Genomic DNA, 26,168 nt, shown 5'->3' on the forward strand with positions numbered 1-26,168 from the left:
GTATGTCTGGGGTTGGGGCGTCTAGCCAATCTCTGCCTCCTTCCCATCTGCCTGACCTCTTGGATGGATATCCGTTAAGTTCGGGTGATGGGTTTGGCGGCTACAGGCCTGTCGTCGACCCTATAGGTGCGTAGGGTTACTTTGGCCTTTTGTTATTATTATTATTATTATTATTATTATTATTATTATTATTATTATTATTATTATTATTTTATCATCTTTTCCTAACTGCTTTTTGTTTTTGCAGTGTCGGATTCGAATGAGGTGTTTGTTCCGCGGTGGAACATCCGCCGGGGAACCACCCTTCGGACGGCTATGGACTGCGTCGAGTGGGCGCGCCACGCCGCCCCCAGTGGTGCACCGGGAGAAGCTATGTCAAGCTACCAGGAGGGTAGGCTGACAAACGAGCTTCGAATTCTCCTTGCCCAGATGCAGCCGCGCATCGAGCTGCTTTGTCGTGAAAACGACAAGTTAAAAGCAGCTCGTATCCAAGAAGTAGCTCAGGCGCGGGCTGTCCGGGAGGAGAACAGGAGGCTCTCCGCCGTTGCTGCGGAGAAGGAGAAGGCCTTCAAGGCCCTTGAGGTTGAAGTTCAGGCCCGTCTCGAGGCCCGTTCCAAGGCTGCCCAAGCTGTTAACGAACAGCTTCGGTTGGCTAAGGAAACTGCGCGGAACGCAACCGAGAGGGCCACCAAGGCTGAAGCTGTTGCGGAGCCTCTGCGCGCCGAGAATGAGGAGCTCAAAGCCAAACTAGAGAGGCTCCAGCAGGCTCATGACGCCTTGGCCATGGAAGACGCCAAAAAGCTTCAAGAGATCTTGGATCAGAGGGGTATGCTTGACCATACTGAGCGTAAGCTGAAGGGCGTTGAAGAGGCTGCTGCTAAGGAAGTGTTGCTTGCCAACCTTAACAAAAATGAAGCTGAACGCGCCCGCAATCAAGCTCAAGCTGCCCTCCAAGAAGCTCTGATTACCAAGGAATGGCTTCTACGAGAAGCGTTGTCGCAGGTATGCATAGCTTCATAATGTCTTCACGCTTTTCTTTGTACTTAGAAAAGGTTTTGATACTTGTATTTTTGTTTTGTAGGTTGTGCATCGGGTCTTCACGGACACATCATATGACGATGCCATGAGCGCAGCCCTCAACGCTTCTCATGAGGATGGGGAAAAGGCTGGCTTCCTGCTTGGTCTAGGGTTCGTTGAGAAGGGCATCCCGCCTTCCAACTTCCCTTTATATGATGTGGCTACTGAAGCTGCTTATGACCAAGCAGTCAACCAGTATGATGCCTTCCCGCATCCAGTGGTGGAGAAGGTGAACGAAGTTGTTGCTGCTGATGATGGGTTAACCATTCTCAAGACCTTCCTTGAACCGCCACAGCCAAGTGATGGTGCGGGTACAAGTGGGTTTGGAGGAAGTGGTCCTGAAGCTTGAACCTTTAGATCCCTTTCCACTGTTAGGATAGGTTTATGTTTTTGTATAGATTTACACTCTTGTAGGCTGGTAGATACCCGGCCATTCTTGTAATACTTGAATTTTTATGGAATGTAAATCCTTTGTGCGGGTAGGACCGTCACTCTTGCTTTATAAACGTTATACGACTTGCTCATGCATATTATAGTTTAATTTGGCACTTGTTTTGCCGCACAAACAATATATGATTCGCTTGTGCATACTTTAGTTTAACTTAGCAATTTCTTAAGTACTTTGAATAAGTTAACCTATCAACGTGGCAGATAATAGGTTAAAGTTTTGCTTCCTCTTTCGTGATTGTGCGGGTAAGACCGTCACTTGCACTTAGTAGGATGGCTAAACTTTACCTATATCTGACCTGCGTGGAGGTTTTCCTCATTTTTTCCTTGAAGATATTTTCTAAGTGTTCTGAATAAGTTAACCGTTCGACGCGCGGTTGTCAATAGGTTAAAGTTCAGTTTCCTCTATCATGATTTGTGCGGTTAGGCCCGGCACTTTCATTTAGTGGGATGACCGAACTTCACCTATGACTGACCTGCGTGAAGGTTTGCCATTTTTTGTGTTTATGCGGGTTTTGCCGCTTTCCACACGCAACGATTTCTTCACACTTATTTATGCGGTGAAAACCGGCATATCAGTGTTTTGAATAAATTAACCGTTCGACGCGCGGTTGTCAATAGGTTAGTTCGGTTTCCTCTATCATGATTTGTGCGGGTAGGACCGGCACTTTCATTTAGTGGGATGACCCAACTTCACCTATGACTGACCTGCGTGAAGGTTTGCCGTTTTTTGTGTTTATGCGGGTTTTGCCGCCTTCCACACGCAACGACTTCACACCTATTTATGCGGTGAAAACCGGCATCAGTGTTTTGAATAAATTAACCGTTCGACGCGCAGTTGTCAATAGGTTAGTTGGGTTTCCTCTATCATGATTTGTGCGGGTAGGACCGGCACTTTCATTTAGTGGGATGACCCAACTTTACCTATAACTGACCTACGTGAAGGTTGGCCGTTTTTTGTGTTTATGCGGGTTTTGCCGCCTTCCACACGCAACGACTTATTTCCCCACTTATGTATGCGGTGAAGACCGGCATATCAGTGTGGAAAGTTTATAAGTATAAATGTAAGATCATCAGCGTCAATGTGATAAGGAGAATCATTTCCATTAGAAGTGACTCTGGGCCTTTTCTTTTACAAGTTTGGAATTGATCTACATGCAGACTGTGTAATTGAGCTCCCTTCCATGTTCTTGGGAGTGTCATCGAGCCTTTCGAGCCGATATGCACTTGGTTCGGAATCTCGTTGTTTACGCAGTATGTAGTCTCCGACATTGAAGCTGCAGTTTTATTCGTGTTTTCCCCAACTGGGGTTCTACACGCATTAGCCTGCTCAGCGTTCATTACGCCACGAGGTGCGTGAGCGTCCCATCTCTGACAAATGCTTCGACAATGTCCTTTAAGTCTACGCATTCCTCGGTGTTGTGGCCTCTTGTCCTGTGGAAGTCACAGAATTTGCTCTGATCAGCGTTGTGACGCTCTCGGATTATTGGAGCCTTTGGCCATGGGAGCCTCTCGGTGTCAAATATTTCGGTGACGCTTTTGGTGAGTGGCGTCCATCTGGAGTTCCGGTTCGACGACCGCATGTTATCCTTTCCGCCTAACCGAGGGTGCGAGCCGGATGAAGTGTCAAAGTTTACCCTTGACTGCCAAATACCTAGCTTCCTTTTTTTGTTTAGTCGGGCGGTAAGGACATTGTTTTCTCTTGTTTTCTGGGTGTAGAGGTTTGTGCTCTGGGGAAGATCTCTACCCAGTTGCTTTTCCGTTTCCGCGAAGCGTTTAGCTGCTGTCATGATGGCATCCCATGTGGATGGCATGCCATCTTTACCCGTTAAGGTGCGGATGAGCTCTGGGTCTTTTGTGCCCTGGATGAAAGCAGCGCGAACAAGATCTTCGCTAATATTACCCAGACTTAGCTTCTTTGAGTTGAAGCGAGTGATGAAGTCTAGCAAAGATTCATCTTCCTCTCGAATGCAATTGAGGATTGTCCATTGCTCTTCGGTATACTTTCTTTGTTGGCTGAAGTGTTGGCTAAACTTCTGTTGGAAGTCTGCCCAATCATAGATGTGGTGGACCAGTAGACGGTCAAACCACGCTCTAGCTACTCCAACCAACGTCATCTGAAACATATAACACCACGTGGGTTCCGTCCAGTTGCTGACGGTTGCCCCCGCTATGAATCTGTTCAAATGATCGTCTGGGTCGGATATACCATCATAGGTGCCGATGTTGGACATCTGTTTGGCACTTCTTGGGGCGATTGCTTCCGCAATGTCCCTTGCAAACTTGGAGGTTCCCGCATTTGCAGCGGTTGGTCTGAAGGTTTTAGAGAAGTCACGTGGGTTTCCACCCGCGTTTTTTGGTTTGAAGGTTTCTCCAAAATTCCTTCTTGGTTGGAAGTCCGTTTCCTTACGCTTCCCTTTCGCCTTATGGCGAGGGTTTACGTCGGTGTCGGATTCCTCCGAATCATCGTCCAAGTACTCGCACTCATTGCTCATGTTGAGCTGTTGTCGAGTGCTTCCGAATTCATCAGCCTGTTGGAGTGAACGTAAGCGTTCATCCAACTCAGCTTGGAATTCCCTTTGATGTTTTTCCGCCCACGCTTTAACTTGTTCAAGTGTTTGGCGGGGGGGGGGGGGGGGGGGGCTCGTCTGTTGTCTTTCCAACTGGGTATTGGTGAATCCCAGTGAAGGATTGTTTACTGCACTTGCCCCGGCTCGGGTAACCGGGGTAGTGTTCGTAAAATTTACTGCACTTGCTCCGGCTTGAGTAACCGGGTAGTGTTCGTAAAATTTGTGTGATCGCCGGTGTTCCTCCCAGTAGTTGGGGTTGTGATTACCGAGATTTCTTGGTCACTCGCTGGCTTTGGCAACGGAGTAACCTTAACCATCTTTCCAGAAGTTCGAAAAAACTGAAAATTAGTTCTAGCTTTGTCCCACGGATGACGCCAATGAAGAAACACTAAGTGACCCCGGGCAGATTACGGATAATCTTGGGGTTAAATAGATGTTTCCCACGAGGGGTTAGGTCCGGCAAAGATGGTTCTTCTGATGACCTGCAAAACAGACACCGTGAGCTCGTCACTGAGAAGGGGGGGGGTACCTCCTTGTGACCACCCTCCGGCGTGAGAATCAGACTCGATTGCTCTTGAATATAAGTGTATATTAAGAGAAATGACTAGAGCAGATATGATGGTATGAGATGAGATCATAATACCGTTCCAAAGTGTTGGAGTATTTATAGCCGAAGGTAGGTTTCCAAGCAGGTACAGCCGGCTGAATAGTATTCCTGTTCTGCCAACTGTGGGCTACGCACGTGCCATGCTGGTGGTTGGTGGGTACGCAGCGGCTGATAGTGACCAGGCCGGCTGTGTACTATTCCTGTTCCATCAACTGCAGGCTATGCACGTCCTCCAACAGGTTGGTGAGTAGGCAGCGGCTGATAGTGACATACAGTACAAGAGCGAGCTGCTCGTCATACTGTTGTCAGTGAGCTGTCGTATCTTTGGTCAGATCTTTTGTCCATACCTCGTCAAGTACAGTACAAAAGATCCTCCAGTATCGTACGGACTGGCTCATTTGTGCGGGAGTGTTCCCGGCTTTGTGCGGGAGTGTTCCCGGCTTGCTCACTCCTTCTTCAGGTGACATTACTGAATTATTTAAAAGTTAAGTGCCTTGTGCGTGTAGCCTTGCTGCGCAGGTGGCTCGTATCCGCAGCTGCGGGAACAGGCCGGGTACTTCACCATTGGGAGGCTTTTCCTGCGGGAACAGCTTGCGTACTGCGCGTAAGGACGTCACGTCTCTGAGCATGGTGGGTCCTGCGGATCCAGTTGGTTTCTGCGCAGACGTCCCTCTTCAAGGTGAGTCTTGCGAGTTTAGCCTTTGCGCAGACGTCCCTGTTGAAGGTGAGTCTTGCGGGTTCAACTGCGCAGACGTCCCTCTTTGAGGTGAGTCTTGCGGGTCCAACTGGGCTCTGCTGGTACCTACCTCTTCAATACCCAAAATATTTTATTAAAGAACATAATCTTTTGTTACTTTTAAATTCTAATATCTCTTCTATATGTGGTTAAAAAAAAAGAAAAAGAAAAAAAAACCAACATAAACAAGTTAAAGAGTACATCTCATTTTTTAAATACTTCGTATTTCGTAATCACGTATTTATTTTCATTAAAACATTATTTTAAGAATCTAACAATTTATATTTTAATTTTCTTCTTCTGTACTTAATTAAAATATTATAACTAGATTCACAGTTAATTTATTATAATAGGAATCCATTTTATTTTTTAAACACTTCACATTGCAACTTTTAACCAAACCGATAGTGAGCAGTCCTAGAGACGTATCCACTCTACGCATTTGAACTTTTCCGTTGCATTCCTTTGATTGAACCGAACCACTCGAAGGTTTCTCAAATTAAAAGAGCCACAACCGTCTATATATATTCATAATCGACAAGTAGAACATATCATTTCTCAAATACACGAACTCGAAATGTGTATAGATTATTAAATAGTGTAGAAACAGACATAGTTCTTCCTATACACGTAAATAGATTCTCTTTAGACCGCATATTTTTCTAGAAAATTCTCGATGCACAATCTCACAAAACAGTGGTTGACCATGTAATGAGAAAGGTACAAATAATAAAGTAGCCGATCGTTGAAAAGGGTCATGTTACTAGAAGATGTGATACGTGTATAAATAAGCATCATAATTAAAAAGATATCATAAATCATGTTCATATTAAAAAAAAACACCATGTGATCATATACCTTCATATATATATATATATATATATATATATAGGCATACCTTCATCTCCAAACTCATAACTCTTAAGTTAAGATTTGAAGTTTGATCCAATTTGTGACAGAAAAATGGCGCTTAAAGTATACTGTGATCGAATGTCCCAACCATCTCGTGCAATTCTCATCTTCTGCAAGTAATTTCTCATTCTCTCTCTTTCTGTAGTTGATGCATAGTTTAGTAAAAAAGTCAACGGGCTAATATGAATTGATTCATGTTTCTGGATCTTCCGGTATAAGGGTTCCGATCGGATTATTAACGCGTTTCACTAGGGATCCGATAGCCGCACCGACAAAAAAAAGTATCTGTCCCGAAAATCAGTAAAATTGGACCTTACTGAATTTTATAGTGTGGGTACGGCTATTTTGGTACGGTACCCTCTTTAATACCATTTTGTTTTTTTCTTTTTAAATCTCCTTAGAACTTGGTATTGGTAGTGGTAAGGTGAATCGGTTCGGGTAGCTAAATTGGTACGGTACGATACGGTTTCGGCGTTCAGTAAACTAAAATACCAAAACCGTAATACCACTATCAAAACAAGTACCAAAACCAAAAATAAAACCAATAAACCATAATATCAAAGTAAACCATAATGTAAAACACGTACCGAGCACCAAAATAACCGTATCCAAACGGGTATCGAGATATACCCGGTTGAAGCGCACAAGTTGGATTTCCAGATAAAACCCTACATATTTCAAACTGGTACCGAGTACCGACACACCCGTATCCTTACCGTACCCATTACCCATAAGCATTGAATACCGAATTCCTAAAATCTTGGTACCGATACAAGTACCACCGAATATGCATGCACGGGTATAGGTACAAGTACGAAACCGGTACAGAGAAAAATCTCATCACTAGTTATCAGCTTAGTGTAATGAAATTTTGTGATTTTTTGTTAAACTGGTTTCTGTGTATATGTTACTGTGTGTTTCATTAATTGGTTATAGAGATTTCTTATCTTCTGTTTTTGTGATTAATGTGTGAATCTATGTTGCTTTTGTGATTAATGTGTGTTTTATTATTATGCTATATGAAGGGTGAATGGGATAGATTTTGAGGAAGTAACTATAGAAATCCTTAAAGGCCAGCAACATACTCCTGAATATAAAGGTTTGTTAGTACCATCTTATGATTTTGTGCTAAATCCTACATATTCATGTTACATTAATTTAATTCTGTTTTATGCAGCAATAAACCCCATGTGTCAAGTTCCAACAATCGTAGACGGAGATTTCACACTGTTTGAAAGGTTTTTGCTTCTTCTTGTTTTTATTTCGGCTTAAGGTTTAGGATTTATATGGTTTGCATTACTGTAAAAAGTTATAACTTTGTGTGCTTTTACAGTCACGCGATACTTATCTACTTATCGTCTAAGTACCCTGGAGTGGCTAGTCACTGGTATCCAAGTGACCTTATTGAAAGAGCTAAGGTCCACTCTGTTTTGGACTGGCATCATGCCAATTTACGTCGCGGGTCAGTTGGAGTTATTGTAAACAATGTCCTCTTTCCACTTAACGACCTGCCTTCAAACGCTCAAGCAGCCGAAGAAGCCGAGAAGACACTTGAGAAAGCGTTGACCGTATTAGAAACTTATTGGCTGAAAGACGGACCATTTTTGGTTGGAAGATCTCAGCCGTCCATTGCTGATCTCAACTTGGTATCTGAAGTCATGGAACTTCAGGTAATGACATAGAAATGTTTATTATTATTATTATTACTTTTTTTTTTCAATCTTTGCATCAGGACATTAAATTACATGAGTTTGCAGCTTCTTCCTGCGGAGCATCATGATCGGATATTAAGTCCTTACAAGAAAGTTCTTAAGTGGGTTGAAGATACAAAGAATGCAACTGCGCCTTATTTTGAAGAATATCACGGGGTTCTGTTTAAAGCCCGGGATGATATGCGAGAGCTGCTGGCAAAGAAATCTGGGAAAAACGAGTGAAGTTGTGACAATGAGCTCCATCTTGATGATTGAAAATATCAAATATGAATCTATGAATTGTTATTGAATAATGTTTTGAATTTTGGGTTGTGGCACAGTTGTGTGAAGGTTGATTTTGATTTATCGTTAATTAGTTATTCAGGATATTTGAAACAGTGCATAGTATTGCATATGTTTGCAGTACTTAGTGTTTTGACTTAAATATTGTGCCTGCCCTATAAACTACTCTTCTCTTCGGTAAATTGGCGTCCTCGACAGAGTAGTCATGAACCAAACTCTCGACGGTGGCTTCATGATCTCTTTGCAAAGTGTGTCCTTGTGTCCTCTTAGCCGTGCTCTCGACATCCTTTTGAAGTTCGACTATCACTATAACATTCAGCCTATCTTAATCTCTTATTGTCACACCCCAACCTAAGGCGGAATGTCGGGACGCAACTGATTGCACGGTAGCTCACAAGACACTAACATTAAGATAATGACAATAACTAATTATTTAATTTAAATAATCAAGTACATCACGTAATCCAAAATAACAAATTATTCATTACTAACAAAATTCAAAATAAAATAGAATTTAAAATAAATGTTAGTTGATATCCTAAAGGTATTTATCTACTCGCTTCAAACTTCCTTCATCCAATATAAGTACCTGCAACATATGTTTTGTCAACACAACGATACGTACCTTCCGTTGGACTCCTTGGGTTGTTAAGGATTAAGTATTTCTTTGAGCAGGGGATATGTCTACCCTTGCGGAAGATATTCCGTGTCTGCGGATGATTGCCTGCCTTGATGGAAGTATCTCTTCTACGGAAAGTGTACCTTCTTTGGGGAGTTCTTCCGCATATGTCGAGGGTTTCCTTTCCCTTATATTATCATATGGGTTATTTGATACCCTATCTCCACGTTAATGGTCCCAAATCAAGACCACGAATTCTTCACATGTTTCAATTCCATTTACGTATGTGATGTATCTTCGTTTGTTTTCTAATACACAAAGAAAAACATAATAAGGGTAATATTGTTAAAATATTTTCTTACATGCTTTTAGTTTTATTATTTTCCTTACAAGATTTAATCTTTACTTATTTTATGTTACCATATGCATATATTTCTAGACAGGTTTTATAGAAAACTGGCAACATATATTGCAATTTTAAATGCACTAAATGGTTTTTAATGACTAGCGAGAATTATTACCAAAGAAATAAGAATAGTATCCCTACTACTCCATCCAAATCACTTCCACCACTCGGGTTAAGATTTGCCCAAACGGAGTCATAATAAATATCGACACATGCATCTACTTACTACTTTTACCATGGTTGTGTGTATTACTATTACTAGCAAAGGAATTAAGTACGGTAGTTTTACTTGCCAGAAAGTTCTTAAATAAGCATTCCAAACGAAAAAGGTTAATAACTTATGAGATACTCAAATGAAGTTTTCCTGCTGTATTTAAAATGTTTTGAATTATTAAATATAAACATAACCTATTTTAAATCAAAATATTGTTACATGTTGGTTAATTTGAAAGGCAAGAAATAATCAAATTTTCAAAAATAAAGCTACCTTGGTGTATGAAATCAAAATTACCTCTTTATGTGGGTGAAACATCAAAGCTAGAAGTCTATATTTGGAGAAGTAGAGTAAGTTTAATTTTATTAACCTTCCTTTGTAATTTGTAGTCAAGTTTTGGTACTTTGGTTGTTTTTTTTCTCTTTTCTTGTACGTTCCGGTCACTTGCGGGTTGCCTCTTTTTTTTTTTTATAAAATTTTGGCATTTCAAAAGAAAAAAAAAGCGATTATATAAGAAATTAAAACATATATTTCGCAACTTGTGGTACGTTTGCCTATTATTAATGCAATATAAAATTCATCTCAAAACTCAAATATAAAATTTTAGGTAAATATGCAAGTGGTCCAATGGATGAGTAATTGCAATAACGAAAGCATTTCATTAATTGCAATAAAATTGCATAGCTACTGTGTTTAACAAGCTGCTAGCCACAGCACCCACCTAGGTACAACCATCATGTTTACAACATTAATCCCGTTATTATTACACATTAAATTCACACTAGTTTGTCCACTACACCGGCGCCCCATCCGCTCTGTTGTTAATAATTGAATTCCGCCTAATTGTTCTAACAATAAACATTATACTAATTACACGGTTCTTGCAGGGCTGTGATGCATCAATCCTTCTCGACAGTAGTTTTGCAATCACAAGTGAAAAGGATGCACTACCAAACAAGGACTCCATAAGAGGTTTCGAAGTTATAGACGCTGTGAAAAGTAAGCTCAAAAACGTATGTCCAGGAGTTGTTTCTTGTGCAGACATAATAGCCGTGGCCACACGTGACGCCTCAATGTTGATTGGCGGTCCATGGTGGTCTGTGAAGCTTGGTAGATGAGATTCAACTATAGCTAACCCTGGTCTAGCAAATACGGTTCTTCCTAGTCCGCGTTCACCACTAGACTCTCTTATTTCCGTCTTCAATGACAATGGACTTAGTGCCCAAGACATGGTGGCATTATCGGGAGCTCACACCGTTGGTCAAGCTCGATGTTTCCTCTTTAAAGACAGGATATACAAGAATGGATCCGATATTGACGAAGGGTTTGCAAGCACCCTTAGGTGGGGCTGCCATTTCAGTGGTAACTCAATAAGATCACTTGGATACCTATATAGATATAATAAATAAATAGAATTATAATTGTTCGTTTTTTTTATTGAACATAAAAAAAAGAATAAACGAATTTATCATTTTTTGTTCCATCACTGGATAGAATGTAAAGGGAAATAAAGGTTTATTGTCCACCTTCTATAAATATCCAAATTATTTATTATATCTATATAGGTATCCAAGTGATCTTATTGAGTTACCACTGACATGGCAGCCCCACCTAAGGGTGCTTGCAAACCCTTCGTCAATATCGGATCCATTCCTGTATATCCTGTCTTTAAAGAGGAAACATCGAGCTTGACCAACGTTGTGAGCTCCCGATAATACCAGGAAGAACCGTATTTGCTAGACCAGGGTTAGTTATAGTTGAATCTCATCTACCAAGCTTCACAGACCACCATGGACCGCCAATCAACATTGAGGCATCACGTGTGGCCACGGCTATTATGTCTGCACAAGAAACAACTCCTGGGCATACGTTTTCGAGCTCACTTTTCACAGCGTCTATAACTTCGAAACCTCTTATGGAGTCCTTGTTTGGTAGTGCATCCTTTTCACTTGTGATTGCAAAACTACTGTCGAGAAGGATTGATGCATCACAGCCCTGCAAGAACCGTGTAATTAGTACAAAGTTTATTGTTAGAACAATTAGGGGGAATTAAATTGTTTAACACCGAAGAACACAATAAATATTCAAACAATTAAAACGAAACTAAACGATTACAAAATTAAAAACCAGCCGTTGATGCCCTAATCCCTTAGCAGACGTCTTTCATTCTGTACACTTTACCCCCTAGTTTCAACAAGTTGCTGAAAGTAAACCAAACCTTTATCATGCAGAATAACTAAGGGTGCAAACGAGCCAAGCTGCTCACGAGCTACTTGAGATCGGCTCGTGAAAAAGCTCGATCGACCCGAGCCTAAAAGTAAGCTTGTTTAATAAACGACCCCGAGCTTCACTTATCAAGCACAATCCAGCTCGCGAGTGTAAATGAGCCTGTAAATTATATAACTTTATATTGTATATATTTTTAAAAAAATATTAATTAATATATATAATGTTATTAAAAAATAACTAAAAAAAATACATATTATGTTAGATATAAAATTATAATTGAAAAAAATATAAAACATAATTATAAATATACAAAAATTAAAAAATAAATTGTAAACGACCCAAGCTTGATCTTGAAAAATTACTCACGAGCCAAGCTTAAGCTTTAGAAATAGAGATGAAAATGAGCCGAGCTCAGCTTTGCGTAAGTTAAATGAATCGAGCTCGGGCTCGGCTCGTTTGCCCCCTATTGAATGACCTACATACCCATACTAGATTACTAGTTAAACCGAATTTATCAAACCAATTGACTAATTATGACTTGGACATATAACATTTAACAATTATAAAATGCATGAAGTCAATTAAATGGTTGAAACCATCACCTGAACAAAGCAGTCATGGAAGAGGAGACGAATCAACGAGGCTGCCATACGAGGCTCACGGAATATGAATGGGCTTATGGTGGTATTGATTATGTTTAATGCTTCTGGGCTTGTGAAAACTTGTAAAAACATGGAACCAACTGAGAATTACCGGTTACACAGAGAAAGAAGAGAAGAACAAAGCCATTTTCTTTCGATCAATTGTGATCTCATCAAAATTCCAGCCTAGGTGAGATATAGCATTACACCATACCATTTCCAGCAATAGGTGAAAAAAGTGCTGTGAAGAGAACTTTCCATTTTTTATTTCACAATTTATGTGTGAACCCTCGGGTGGGCAAAAGTGAAACTGCACTAATTTTGACGTTATTTTACTAATCTCGTGAAAATAACGTTAAAAGTGACGGACGGTTAATCAGGCTTCATGTAGTGGCGTTGACAGCTGAAAGATAAGGGTACATGCACCGATCAGCCGGTGTCCCGATGATTGAGTGCTATGTGCCTTATGTCCAAGGCTTGATGCAAAACTACTATCGAGCCGGGGGTCTCACCGGAAGCAGCCTCTCTATCCCTATGGGGTAGAGGTAAGGCTGCCTACATCTTACCCTCCTCAGACCCTACCATAGCTTTGCTATTGGTGGGATATACTGAGTACGATTATGATGATGATGATTATGTGAATTGAATAAAAACAAATTTAGTCTTATATGCCCCAGTAATTCAAAATATCCCTAACGAAAGCGCGTGATAAATAAATTGTGCTTTTTTCATTTACATATCTTAATAGAATTTCATTTACATATCTTAATAGAATATATTTATACACGTATAACTTATATTTGGCCCATAAAATTACAATATACAAACATTGTAATAAGACAGGAACCGAAAGTCGCAGCAGAGATCAAATGGAAGGCGAATGTAAAGAGAAACGCGGGTTAAAGCAGATAAATTAACAGACGCTAGATGATTCATGCTTTAAAGACTTGTAGCCATGGCTTTAAGTTTCATTTCTACATTTAAAATGTTTTGAGCTAGTGTTTGAACCCACGCTTCAAGGTGTGGTTATAGGTTTGAGGATTCGTGTTTTGCGGTAGTTGGTTATTGCTAGTTGGCGTTTTAAGGTTGTAGTAGACCTCATATGCAGAAAGTAGAGTTTTGTAGTAGAGCATATAAGCCATTTGGGGGACAATTACATGATCAACATTATTTACCTAGCACATTTGGTGGACCGTTACATGATCAAGCCAACATTGCTTATGTAAAGACAAAAACTAATCAAAGATCCAAAAAAACATGTAAAATATTAAGAAACAGTAAAAAAAAAAAAAGCCAATGACAAACCACAAAAGCACAGCTCACCTGGGGCATAAACTGAATAACCCCATAATGCAGCTGAAACAAAGCATAGATAACCTCAAAAAATAATGTTAAAAATCTAATATTAACAGTCAATAGAAAGTTACATTGTAGCAATAGCTCTAGCCCCCCGGGCAATACAAGGACAATACATTTGTTCCAATAAAAAGCTGCTTAAATAGTATGCAAACATAACACATACCCCACAACTGCCCTTGTATGGGTGGGCAATAACCGAACAGAACCGGACTATAATTACCCTAGAAGCGATTATCGGTTTTAAATTGTTCCTTAAGTTAACCGAACCGAACAATCAATTATATTTTCAAATATTTATACTGATTTAAGGCTCCAACTATATTTAAAGCGAACGCTTATCATTTTGAAGAAAGAATCATTTTGCCCATCTTTGGGGCTTTTAACGTTTTATTTACATAATCACAAACATATATGCCCAGCTTTCGTGTTTTTGTATAAATACAAATTGTATTAATTTTCTTTTGGCTATGTAATCAAACTATTTATGTCGTTGGTGATGGTGGTTTGTGTGACTAAATTTCAATGATGATAATTTTCCACAAAAAGTGAACATATATGTATTCATCAATTTGTACTTTTGTAGTTATAAGTTATTGCTCTGAAATTAAAAAAAAAAAATGGAATGTTCCTTTTACAGCTCCATGGTCCACTTTTTCTATTTTGCTGGAATATTGCTATATATATGACCTAAGAATATAGGATTATTGGCTTTAAATCCTTTATAGATCTTTTCCCTAAATTTTAAGTTTTAAAAAAAGTAAAATCGCTAAGGACCTAAAGTTCATATCAATTTCAAGTTGATATCAAATTAACTATTCTATAAAAATCACAAATCACAAGCAACCAAATTTCATCATATATTGAGTATTTGAGTTGGCAACAAAACATGAAATAAAATTGGCCTCAAATATCGCCTATCCAGAGTGTCGAAGGTAGGGGATGTTAGATTGTCGTCGAAGGGGCCAGGGGACATGGGGGCTGTCGCTTGTTAGTCGCACCAGTGGCAAAGTGTGAACTCTAGTTCAGGGCTAACTTCTATACAGATGGCTGAGTGGTTTGTGTTTTATTTTTGTTTTTTTTAATTAAAAATATATAGACACAAAATGATGTATTAAAAATATATAGAGACATATGCACTTGTAAGCACCCTTAGACGTGTCCACTAGATTTCATGACATCAGATAGATTTGACAAAAAATATTTCAAGAATCTGATGCAAAAGAGGGTCTTCTTGAATCAGACCAAGTACTAGGCTCGGTTGAAGTCACTTATTAGTCGAATAATTGTAATCTGTTAGGCTAGACTTTTGAACTTTTATTTATGGAATAAGAAAGTTATATGTTACGAACTATTTAAAGCCCACCCCTTCATTTGTTGATGATTCATTTTTTGAAATTGATAGAACATGAAAACTATTCCAATTTGAAACTGCTAAATCGTTTATGTTTATAATGATATTATAATAAATATTATAAAATTTCATAAATTAATTATTTAAAATAGACCAAAAAATCAACATGGTAGCCATTTATTATACTGTTTTGCTTGTGTTCTAATTACTAGTATTTATTTTATATGATATTCTTTCTATTACTACAATACATTCATTTATCAGAATTATTTTCCTATAATAAATGCATGTCAAGTGTGGGCCCGGGGGAGTGAAATTGCACAAATTTTAACGTTATTTTACTAATTTCGTGAAAATAACGTTAAAAGTAGCAGAAGGTTAAATAGGCATCGTGTGGTGGTGTTGATAGCCAAAAAACAAGGTTACATGCGCCAATCGGCCGCTGGTTGAGTGCTATGTGCCTTATGCCTAAGATTTAATGCAAAACTACTATCAAGCCGGGGGTCTCAACGGAAGCAACCTCTCTATTCCTGCAGGGTAGAGGTAAGACTGTCTACATCTTACCCTCTTCAGACCCTACCATAGTTTTGCTATTGGTGAGATTTACTGAGTACGCAGATGATGATAAACGTAAATGCGCATTGCGGCGGGGGTTTACACTGATTGAAACCATAAAGACGCATATTGGTCTCGATAATACCAACACCTATTTGTAAAGGATATCGACATGTATTTACATCAATCGCAAATCATAAAAACAAATAGCGGTGGCAAAGGTCGCTACAAATGGCTCTCATTGTCACCGCTAAACTATTTAAAAAAATATAAAACTTTGTTATTTTTGACACCAAGGCATGGGAACTCGAATCGTTTAGACTATTATTATTTTGTATACACACACCTATGGATGAGATCGATATCGTACCGATATCGTTCCCGAATGTCACACCCCGGCCTAGGGCCTAGGCGTATGACCAATAGTTGGTACCTGTTTTTGCAAATATATCAGAGTTACGTTCTTTTAGCGGAAGTCATAAAATATTATTATAATGAAATCTCGGGAATTTAATACCTGTTTTAATATTTCAAATACCTGCCATTTTAAAATATGATTTTTCACAATAGTTTAATTAAAACATATGAGCCATCAGATCACCTCTAATGACTATGTCCCCAATCTTCTAATCTGGCTTGCTTATCTGTTCAACCTTTACTGTTTCCCTAAAATGTGGGGGGAAAATACGTCAGCTAGGTGCTGGTGAATAACGCTGACTCAATAAAAGATTTTCATAATTCATCATAATATAATCATATACAAGATCACCTTCGTTATGATACAACACCAATAGTGTTCAACGACTCAGTGGGCCTCATCCCATCTCATCGGAACTAAAAATACCAATAAACCACATAATCGGACTTCACCCGCCCTAGAGACAGTCACTTGCCTCATGGTCAGTATGATTGTAGTGGCCTACTACAAATCATATATGAATGGATCCAAACACATGTATTTTAGCCTGAGTGTTTAATACTATCTTGTATCAAAACGTTTTTAGAGGATTTGAACCAACCCTCATGCAAATACTTTCATAACTCTTTACATATGGATAATAGTCCATAGTTTATAAGAGTAAACATTCCATAAACATAGAGGATTCGTACCAATCCTCATAAAAATCTTTTCTGACTCTTTATCTATTATAGTAAATCTTTCAACAGTACATAGACGTATTCACGTCATAAAACATATAAAAAGGTTGGACGTATTCACCTTTATCCTTGATCAGTGTATCTTTCTGATTTATGCATTCTTTCTATCTCGGACCTATAATACGAGAACAACCTTTGTATAAGTATCTAGATCAATGATCTAGCTTCAGACCTGTAGTCTATTTCGTATAGCTTAACCTTGACAATTATTTATTTAAAACATTTGGACCTTTAGTCCATTTGTCTATTCATTAATCATATACTATGTTTCTTCTTCAGGAAAAAAAAAACATCTATATTGGGTTTCTTCTTCAAGAAGAAACTTTATTTTAACTATAACCTTTGCATATATTTCTTAATCATAGAGAAATATTATTTTATTTCTCACATTTCTTAATCACAAAGAAAACAATACTTTGACTATAACATTTACTAATGAAAAGGTATATTATGCTTATTAGTAATCAAGGTTCGGGCTATACTCCCGACTATGGTCTAAATCATTATAATAATAATAAAATAATAACTTAAGCAGAACTCCTACCTCATGCAGGTTTTTTAATTGCCTAAGTTTTGCTTGGCCAGCACTTCTACTCCCTTATCACTTATTGAAATTTAAATCGTCAGGATCTCGCTTCCAACTCGCTTAACACATCTATGGATCGTTAAAACTCCAGTTCTTGCACGAATTACGAGAAACTAGAGTCACGGAACCTCACGATCGTCGGGAACGCCTCCCTAGGTTATGTGTGTGTAAAGAAAGATGTTTTTGGGATGAGAATACTTCAAACCCGTAGCCCCCTTTTATAGACAAAGTTTTGGGGACCGTCGCGTAGCACGACGCCCTTTTAATTGGGCCGTCGCGTAGCGCGACGCCGCAATTCACAAGATCTTGCCACGTGTTGACACGTGGTTGATCCGGTTACTTAACCGCGTCATCGCGTGTCACGATACCGCCTTCTTTCTGGACCATCGCGTAGCGCGACGCCCCCTTTTTCTAAACTCATGGGAAACTGCATCGCGTAGCGCGATGATCTAGTTTGTATACCCGTCGCGTAGCGCGATGGGTCTGGATATCAGAATTTTTATTTTTAGTCCTTGAACTTTAGTATCTTGTCACTTCTTGGTTGATTTTCCGCGGTGGAGGCGGTGGTTGTGACGCAGATGCAACTGATGCTTACTCGTTTTGTAACTAATTATTTTTACACATAATATTAATTACAAATAAACAATTCATTTCATATATAATAATAATAATAATAATAATTATTATTATTATTATTATTATTATTATTATTATTATGATTGTAACACTCAAATAATTTTAATGGTGGTCAAAATCTTTTAAATATTTAATGGAGGTTATGTTTTATTTTAGTTATTGAAAATTTCGATAACTTTTGTATTATTAAAATCACAATAAATGTTACGATAAAGGAAAATCATCAAAGATTTTAAATGACTTTAAATGCAAGAAGTCAATGCTAATTATGTTTCTATTGTCATGGTGTATTCGGCTCTATAAACAACACCATCATTATCTTTCTACTTTATCCTCTCCATGAGCAAAGCTACTCTTGTTCAATTTTTCAATCAAGTTCTTATGATTAGAGTTATACTCAAGTGTGGATTATGGTACGGTTAGCCTATTAATGCTATTTTTCTTATCGTATCATTAAATGGATTGTTTATTGACTGATATGAATTATTGATTACGAATCGTTTATTTATTGATACGAACTACCGATTTCGAATTTTATTTTGATTTCTTTTGAATTGTTATGATACGTTTTTGGACCCTAATGCGTAGAATTGTTTTGATATTGGATTCCATCATGTGTTTTTGTCACCTTTTGATTTACTTTCGCCTACTATGCTGCTTTTTTCGTATTTGTAATTTATATGCTAATTTTATAGCATGAATTATTTATTGATTTATGAGAACCATTGATTATTAATCGTTTGATATGAACCACAGACTACGAAGTTGATTTCGATTTTAATTGAATTGTTATGATACGTTTTTGGGCTCACCTACGAATAATTGTTTTTTTGATATTGGATTTCATAACATGTTTTGACACGTTTTGCGTTTATCGTTTTCATTATTTTTCTCATGAGAAACGTGAGTGAGTTGAGACGTATAGATCGATCACGGGAAAAATACATCGTCTTACTACTGAATGTTTACGAATTGGTCTTAAGAATATTGAATTATTGGAGACGTATGTATCAATCCTCTGAGAGAAAATATCATCTTAACCATGCCCTCATGAAACCTTATGGCATCGTTATGGATTTATATTTTTATTCATTGGTTGAGAAATTTTATATAGAATTATTGTTTATGAGATTGATCAAAGTTACGAATTAATATGCTATAAGTGCAGATTGATAAAATGTATTATAAGTTGAAATTTTATAATTTATAATGTCTATGATTTCGTTATTCGCTCACTAAGCGTTTCGCTCAGACGTGATTTTGTATTGTTATTTTCTTGCACGTTAGGTATTCAAGATTATCCACAAAGAATCGATCAAAGGCTTGAAAAAATATTAAAGATCAAGAGTTTTAGAGAAATAAATGACGTCTTGCACTCATTTTTGTATTTATTGTAAAATTATAATGTTTTATCATTAATGATAATGTAACGCTTAATTCTAACCAACTATAAAAGTGGCACGTCAGCCCTAGCGCGGGCGGGGCGTTACAGTGATATTCAATATAATAGTAACTTCAGACTAATGAAGTCGTTAGTCAATCACATTGATTATTGTATATCAAAATTTAAGGCACAAATATTGTATGGATTTTTTTTTTTGAAAATTAAACTTCATTCAACAAAACAAGCCACATGGCAGTCCTCAAATCAAGAACCGCATGGAAAACCAGAAATTACAACAATATAAGAGGGCTCTCATACATAATATACACCAATGCAAACTTCTTTTATTTTATTTTGGCTTTGTTTTCATTTATATTTCTATCATGACGTACTATCTGCTAAAAGTTCAACTTTGTATACATATATTTCTAAAAGAATAAAGATGTCTTTTAACTATAATTAGTTAATGTTCTTCAATCTAGATAGAATTTTATAGATAAACTTTATGTAAAATTCAACACTTTATTACATAGGATATTAATTTTTTAATTATTGGTATATGGTTAAATGCTTTATAATATGCCAACAATCAAGCAACATCAGAGAAGAAGAAGACAGAGTCAAAAATTAAAAATCTTGGTGTATTATTTCAAAAATTAAGGAACTAAACAAGGAGGTTGGATTATATATATATATATATATTTGATCTTTTTTCTTTCAAAATTATTCAACCACATTATAACTTACTATTTTCCCTTTTTTATTTTTTATAGTAAACTTTGCATTATAACACTAAATATTAGTTTCAAACTTTTCTTGAAACAATTTTTGAGTAGCGGCAATATATATTGAATGTCATTTAAAAGTTCTTTATAAGCATTCTTCTATGTAATGTAATCTTTTATAAGTCTATATCTTTCAATTTTATGTTTCTGTTTGAATGACTTGCATTTATAAATCATGTTTCCGTCCCAACAAACAAAATATATTGTCGTTTGAAATTATATATGTTTAATTGACGATTTTTATATTTCAACCCGTGTAATACACGGGTCAATAACCTAGTAAAAAACAATTGTTTTGTAAGAAGTGTGAGAAGACATATGAACATGTTCGATATCTATTTCCGATTAATTTTATAATTAAGATTAATAATTCATCATTTTTGATAAAAAAAAAAACAGTTATTCTTAATATCTGAAATAACATTTATAGAAATAAAATAACAATAAAGCTTATTAATTTAGTTAAGAGTTTGTTTTGGTTGGGTTGCTAATGGGAGTGAAAAATTAAGTTTGATTAGGTTGTATATGTGGAGGAAAGAGAAATTAGTTTTTTTTAATGAAAAGTTAGGTTTGGTTAAGTTAAAACATATTATGATGTTTTTTTTTCCTCTTTCTTTTTTTTCACTTTTTTAACCAATTTAGCAAAATTAACACTAAAGTTTTACAATGTATTTTTTTTTTCCTTTTTCATATTTCCTTAACTAAATTGAATTCATGTTTCAATGGCTAGATGTTAAAAGAATTTAAATATATAATCATATCTATAAATTTTAACACACATAACATACACTAAAAAGCTAAATTTCTTATTTTCTTAAATGCTTTATTTTTTATTTTTTTTTTCAAAAGTTATACTTTTTAAATGTTGTGTATTATTTAAATATATGTTAAATATAAAAACTAAATTTCTTATAAAAGTAATCTAATTAAATATAAATTAATTGTGAAGGTAGGTAATACTGTGATGGTTTGTGAATGTTTATTGTTGTGAAAGAAAGTAAAGGTTTTTGAAAAAAGTTTGAAATCTGATGTAGCGATTTGTGGAAGCTTGTTGTTATAGATGCTCTTAGGTGTTTTGGTTGATTGTTCTCACTTGTCAAGAGCATTAGGTGCAAAATTACATACGTCTTAAATGTTATAGCCCATGTCCAATTTACAAGCCTACTTGTGTAACCCGACTACTGATTAAACCTCACTCGTTTCATTCGAATCGCACCCCTAAGCAATGTTTTAAAAAGCCGGTGTGTATCGGCTGGTTCAATCAGTTAAATTGGATTTCGCAAAGAAGGCCTGTATTTTGATCCGGTGTTTTTTTTCCGGTTTGCGAGAACATTAAACCGGCGGTTTTTTTTCTAAGATACCGGGTTGTTCCCGTGAACCGGTTTTATGCCCAAGATATTTTTTTTATTTATTGCCTATATACTTTAAAAATTACTTTTAACTAACGATTAACATTGATACAAGTAAACTTTTGAATTATTTTTTAAAAAGTCGAGTGCTTATAATTTTATTATCATGTATTATTTAATATTTTAAATCATGTACTTTAAATTTAATTTTTAATGAGGTTTTAATCATGTGTTTCTATTTTAAATCATTTTATTTTGGGTTATATATATTTTAAATCACATTCTTTGCGTACCTGAACGGAGTCCCAATAAAGTTTTAACTCAGTTTTGGATCACTTTCAAGAAAATGGTTCAAGATTTTTTTCCCAAAGTAGTAGCTTTAGGGATCAAAAAGTGAATTCTAGGACCCTGCTAACCATATTTTCGTATATCTCAAACAACTTCAACATATCCATTGAATCTTGGAGTAGAGGTGCACAAACCGGATATTCTTAGGAACCGAAACCGGGTAGGAACCGGAACCGGGTATAGTCAACAAAAGTCAAAATGGGTCCGGGTAGGAACAGGTTCCGGGTATAGTCAGGTATTTAACCGGTTCCGTTGGGTTTTTTTCGGGTTTTGGGTAGGGTACAGCCGGGTTTTGACGGGTATTGGTGGAACCGGTTCCACCGGTTCCGGGTCGGTTCCGGTTTCGGTTCCAGTTTCAGTGGGAAACCCAAGACCCGGTCCATACCCGTGGGTAGGGTAGGATCGGGTCCGGACCCGGTTTTTTTGTGCACCTCTATCTTGGAGTTTGATGTAAAACCTATATAGATTATAGGAAAATCAGATTAAAATTAAAAATAATACAAACAACAAAGTGAAAAGAAAATGAAATGACAATGCAAGTAACGAATAATATATGAGAATCTACCATTAGCGTTGAATAAATACTTTATCGGAATATTGTGTACGGCTAATATATTGAAGAGACGAATGGATGAAATGAAAACGAATACAACACATTGACAGCTAATATATCAAAGATTTAGAGAGAGAGAGAGAGAGAGAGAGAGATAAAAATGAATTTGAGGGGTTGTAATTAGGGCTGTAAACGAACTGAACGAACACGAACAAGGCCTTGTTCATGTTCGTTCGTTAAGAAAATAATGTGTTCACGAACGGTTCACGAACACTTAACGAACGAGATTTCATGTTTGTGTTCGTTCATTAAGGAAATTAATGTGTTCACGAACAGTTCATGAACACAAATGAACGCAAATAAAATCGGCAGAGCCTAAAGATTGAGACCGATGTGTTCATCAATGTGAACAGTGAAAGCCTATAAACGAATCGAATGAACACGAACAAGTTCGTTCATTTAACTTTAGAAGAACACGGACACTTAATCGAACAAATATTTATGTTCATGTTTGTTTATTTAAAGATGGACACTTGTGTTCGTTTGTTTAAAATCTAAACGAACATAACTGAACAAAGATAAACGAACATGTATGAACAAATGTAAATGAACAAAAATATAAACGAACTTAAATTAAAACACGTAAATAAACACAAATTAACAAATATAAAACTTTTAAGCCGATGACATATCTAGATAATATTTAATTATTTTCTGTTAATACATAAACGAACATAAATAAATAGACATAAACAAACGTTCATGAACATAAATGAACGAACAGAACATGTGTTCATGTTCGTTCGTTTATTAAATAAACGAACATAAGCGAACTTCCCGCCGAACGGTTCACGAAAGTTCACCGAACGTTCGGTTCATTTACAGGCCTAGTTGTAATGTTAAAGTTTATAACTTTATATAGTATGTAGGGGGGTGATTTGACATTAATAAGAAAGGTAATGTGTGACATGACATCTAGTTGGCATCTAGGTGGACACTCTAAAATGATGCCATGTTGATAAAATGGTTTTGCTTTAATAGATTAGTTAGATTAGATTAGATTAGATTAGATGTGGCATTTTTTGAGATGATGAGACATTTTAAAAAGATAGTATGACTTTTTTATGTTTGTATCTTTAGTTAAGTTGTATAATCGTTACTCTCCTGTAAACCCATTTATGTATCTTATTATCTATATTATTAATTTGTTTTTGTTTTGTTCTATTATAGTTTTTTACGAACCAGCGTATCACACGGGTTCTAACCTCGTAAGTTTATAAATCTAGTCATTGATGATCGAAACCCACACCCAGCGATCAGTTTTTCTTTAGTTTATATGGTCGTGGTGGTGAGGCAGCCCATCCGCCGATGACCACATCAGGACACATAGGGTGATTGTTGATCCGATGTGGCAGCCCATGATATTATCACGTAAGCATTCCCTAACTGTTACGCCGCGGATGCAGAATCCTAAAAGAGTGGTTGACTATGTGATGGCCAATTAACCAAATTCACACATATAAAGTAGCCAATTAGTGGAAAAGGACAATATCACTAGAAGATGTGATGCGTGTATAATTAAGTACCACAATTAAAAGACATAATAATTGATGCATTTACATCAAAAACAAAACATACCACGTGATCATAAAGCTTCATGTATATAAACAAACAAGATGCTGCACTTTAAACCATTCCTTCATCTTTATTCTCCAAACTCATAACTCTTAAGAGTTGGCGTTTGATCCAATTCGTGACAGAAGGATGACACTTAAAGTATACTGTGATCGAATGTCCCAACCGTCTCGTGCAATTCTCATCTTCTGCAAGTAATAAATTTAGCATCTCCCTCCTGTTAATTAGTTGGTTCATGTTTCTAGATCTTTCGGTATAAATATTCCGATCAGATGATATCACTAACGATTTGCTACTTGATGTGTTAATCTATGTTGCTTTGTGATTAACGTGTGTGTTTTTATTATGTTATATGAAGGATGAATGGGATAGATTTTGAGGAAATAACTATAGAAATCCTTAAAGGCCAGCAACATACTCCTGAATATAAAGGTTTGTATACTATACTACCATCTTTTATTGATTTTTCATGTGTATAATTGTGCATATCGAAGTTACATAAGTATGTTCATTAATCTTGTTTTATGTAGCAATAAATCCCATGTGCCAAGTTCCAACAATAGTTGACGGCGATTTTACACTCTTTGAGAGGTTTGTGTTTCGTCTCATGTTTTCCTATATTATAATAGAGTTCAGGGTCTAGGTTTTATACTGCTTTCAGTACTATAAGAAGTGAAACTTGGTGCGCTTTTGCAGTCACGCGATTCTTATCTACTTATCTTGCAAGTACCCGGGAGTGGCTAGTCACTGGTGAGTTGCGTATATCTGTATACAAACTCTAAACTTTACCTTAAAATCGTTCTTTTTATAATATGGATATTTATTTATTATATCTATATAGGTATCCAAGTGATCTTATTGAAAGAGCTAAGGTCCACTCTGTTTTAGACTGGCATCATGCCAATTTACGCCGCGGGTCAGTTGGAGTTATTGTAAACAATGTCATATTTCCACTTAACGGCCTGCCTTCAAATGCTCAAGCAGCTGAAGAAGCAGAGAAGACACTTGAGAAAGCGTTGACAGTATTGGAAACTTATTGGCTAAAAGATGGACCCTTTTTGGTTGGAAGATCTCAACCGTCCATTGCTGATCTCAACTTGGTATCTGAAGTCATGGAACTTCAGGTAATGACATAGAAATGTTTATTATTATTATTATTATTATTATTATTATTATTATTATTATTATTATTATTATTATTATTACTTTTTTTTTTCAATCTTTGCATCAAGACATTAAATTACATGAGTTTGCAGCTTCTTCCTGCGGAGCATCTTGATCGGATATTAAGTCCTTACAAGAAAGTTCTTAAGTGGGTTGAAGATACAAAGAATGCAACTGCACCTTATTTTGAAGAATATCACGGGGTTCTGTTTAAAGCCCGGGATGATATGCGAGAGCTGCTGGCAAAAAAATCTGGGAAAAACGAGTGAAGTTGTGACAATGAGCTCCATCTTGATGATTGAAAATATCAAATATGAATCTATGAATTGTCATTGAATAATGTTTTGAATTTTGGGTTGTGGCAAACAGTTGTGTGAAGGTTGATTTTGATTTATCGTTAATTAGTTATTCAGGATATTTGAAACAGTGCATAGTATTGCATATGTTTGCAGTACTTGGTGTTTTGACTTAAATATTGTGCCTGCCCTATAAACTACTCTTCGGTAAAAATGGCATCCTTGACAGAGTAGTATTGAACCAAACTCTTGACGGTGGCTTCATAATCTCTTTGCAAAGTGTGTTCTTGTGTCCTCTTAGCCGTGCTCTCGACATCCTTTTAAAATTAGAGTACCACTATAACATTCAGCCTATCTTAATCTCTTCTGTCCACTGTGATGTGAGATTTGTTTAGCGTGTTACAATTCGCCATTATGTACTAATCTTCCTTGATGTGGTTTGTCACACCATCCGACTTAGAGATGTGGGATCTGCCTAATAATGTTTTATGAAGTTTGAGTGGTTTCTTAAGTATATATACATCACAAGGTCCTTTAATACTTGAAGCTATCTGCGA

The 26,168-nt window shown here is 36.8% G+C and overlaps 1 protein-coding gene across 3 annotated transcripts; it reads left to right on the plus strand.

Moving 5' to 3' along the window:
- Window positions 1-6,330: 6,330 nt before the first annotated feature.
- Window positions 6,331-25,610, plus strand: LOC143539613 (glutathione S-transferase T1-like). Of its 3 annotated transcripts, none has more exons than XM_077032881.1 (6): window positions 6,346-6,465; window positions 24,510-24,583; window positions 24,682-24,742; window positions 24,848-24,901; window positions 24,993-25,275; window positions 25,408-25,610. In XM_077032881.1, exons 1-6 carry the CDS (start codon window positions 6,401-6,403, stop codon window positions 25,582-25,584), a joined length of 714 nt encoding a protein of 237 aa, XP_076888996.1. In that variant the 5' UTR covers window positions 6,346-6,400; the 3' UTR covers window positions 25,585-25,610. The 3 variants fall into 3 exon arrangements, with proteins under 3 accessions (XP_076888997.1, XP_076888996.1, XP_076888995.1); XM_077032880.1 differs by lacking the exon at window positions 6,346-6,465 and adding an exon at window positions 24,185-24,345; XM_077032882.1 differs by lacking the exons at window positions 24,510-24,583; window positions 24,682-24,742; window positions 24,848-24,901; window positions 24,993-25,275; window positions 25,408-25,610 and adding exons at window positions 7,375-7,448; window positions 7,527-7,587; window positions 7,683-8,019; window positions 8,107-8,324 and having other exon boundaries at window positions 6,331-6,465.
- The last annotated feature ends 558 nt before the right edge of the window (window positions 25,611-26,168 follow it).

This window comes from Bidens hawaiensis, unplaced genomic scaffold (assembly GCF_021521415.1).
Source record: "Bidens hawaiensis isolate Kalapana, Puna unplaced genomic scaffold, B.hawaiensis_p1.1 tig00011951_1, whole genome shotgun sequence".
NCBI classification, from domain to species: Eukaryota; Viridiplantae; Streptophyta; class Magnoliopsida; order Asterales; family Asteraceae; genus Bidens; species Bidens hawaiensis.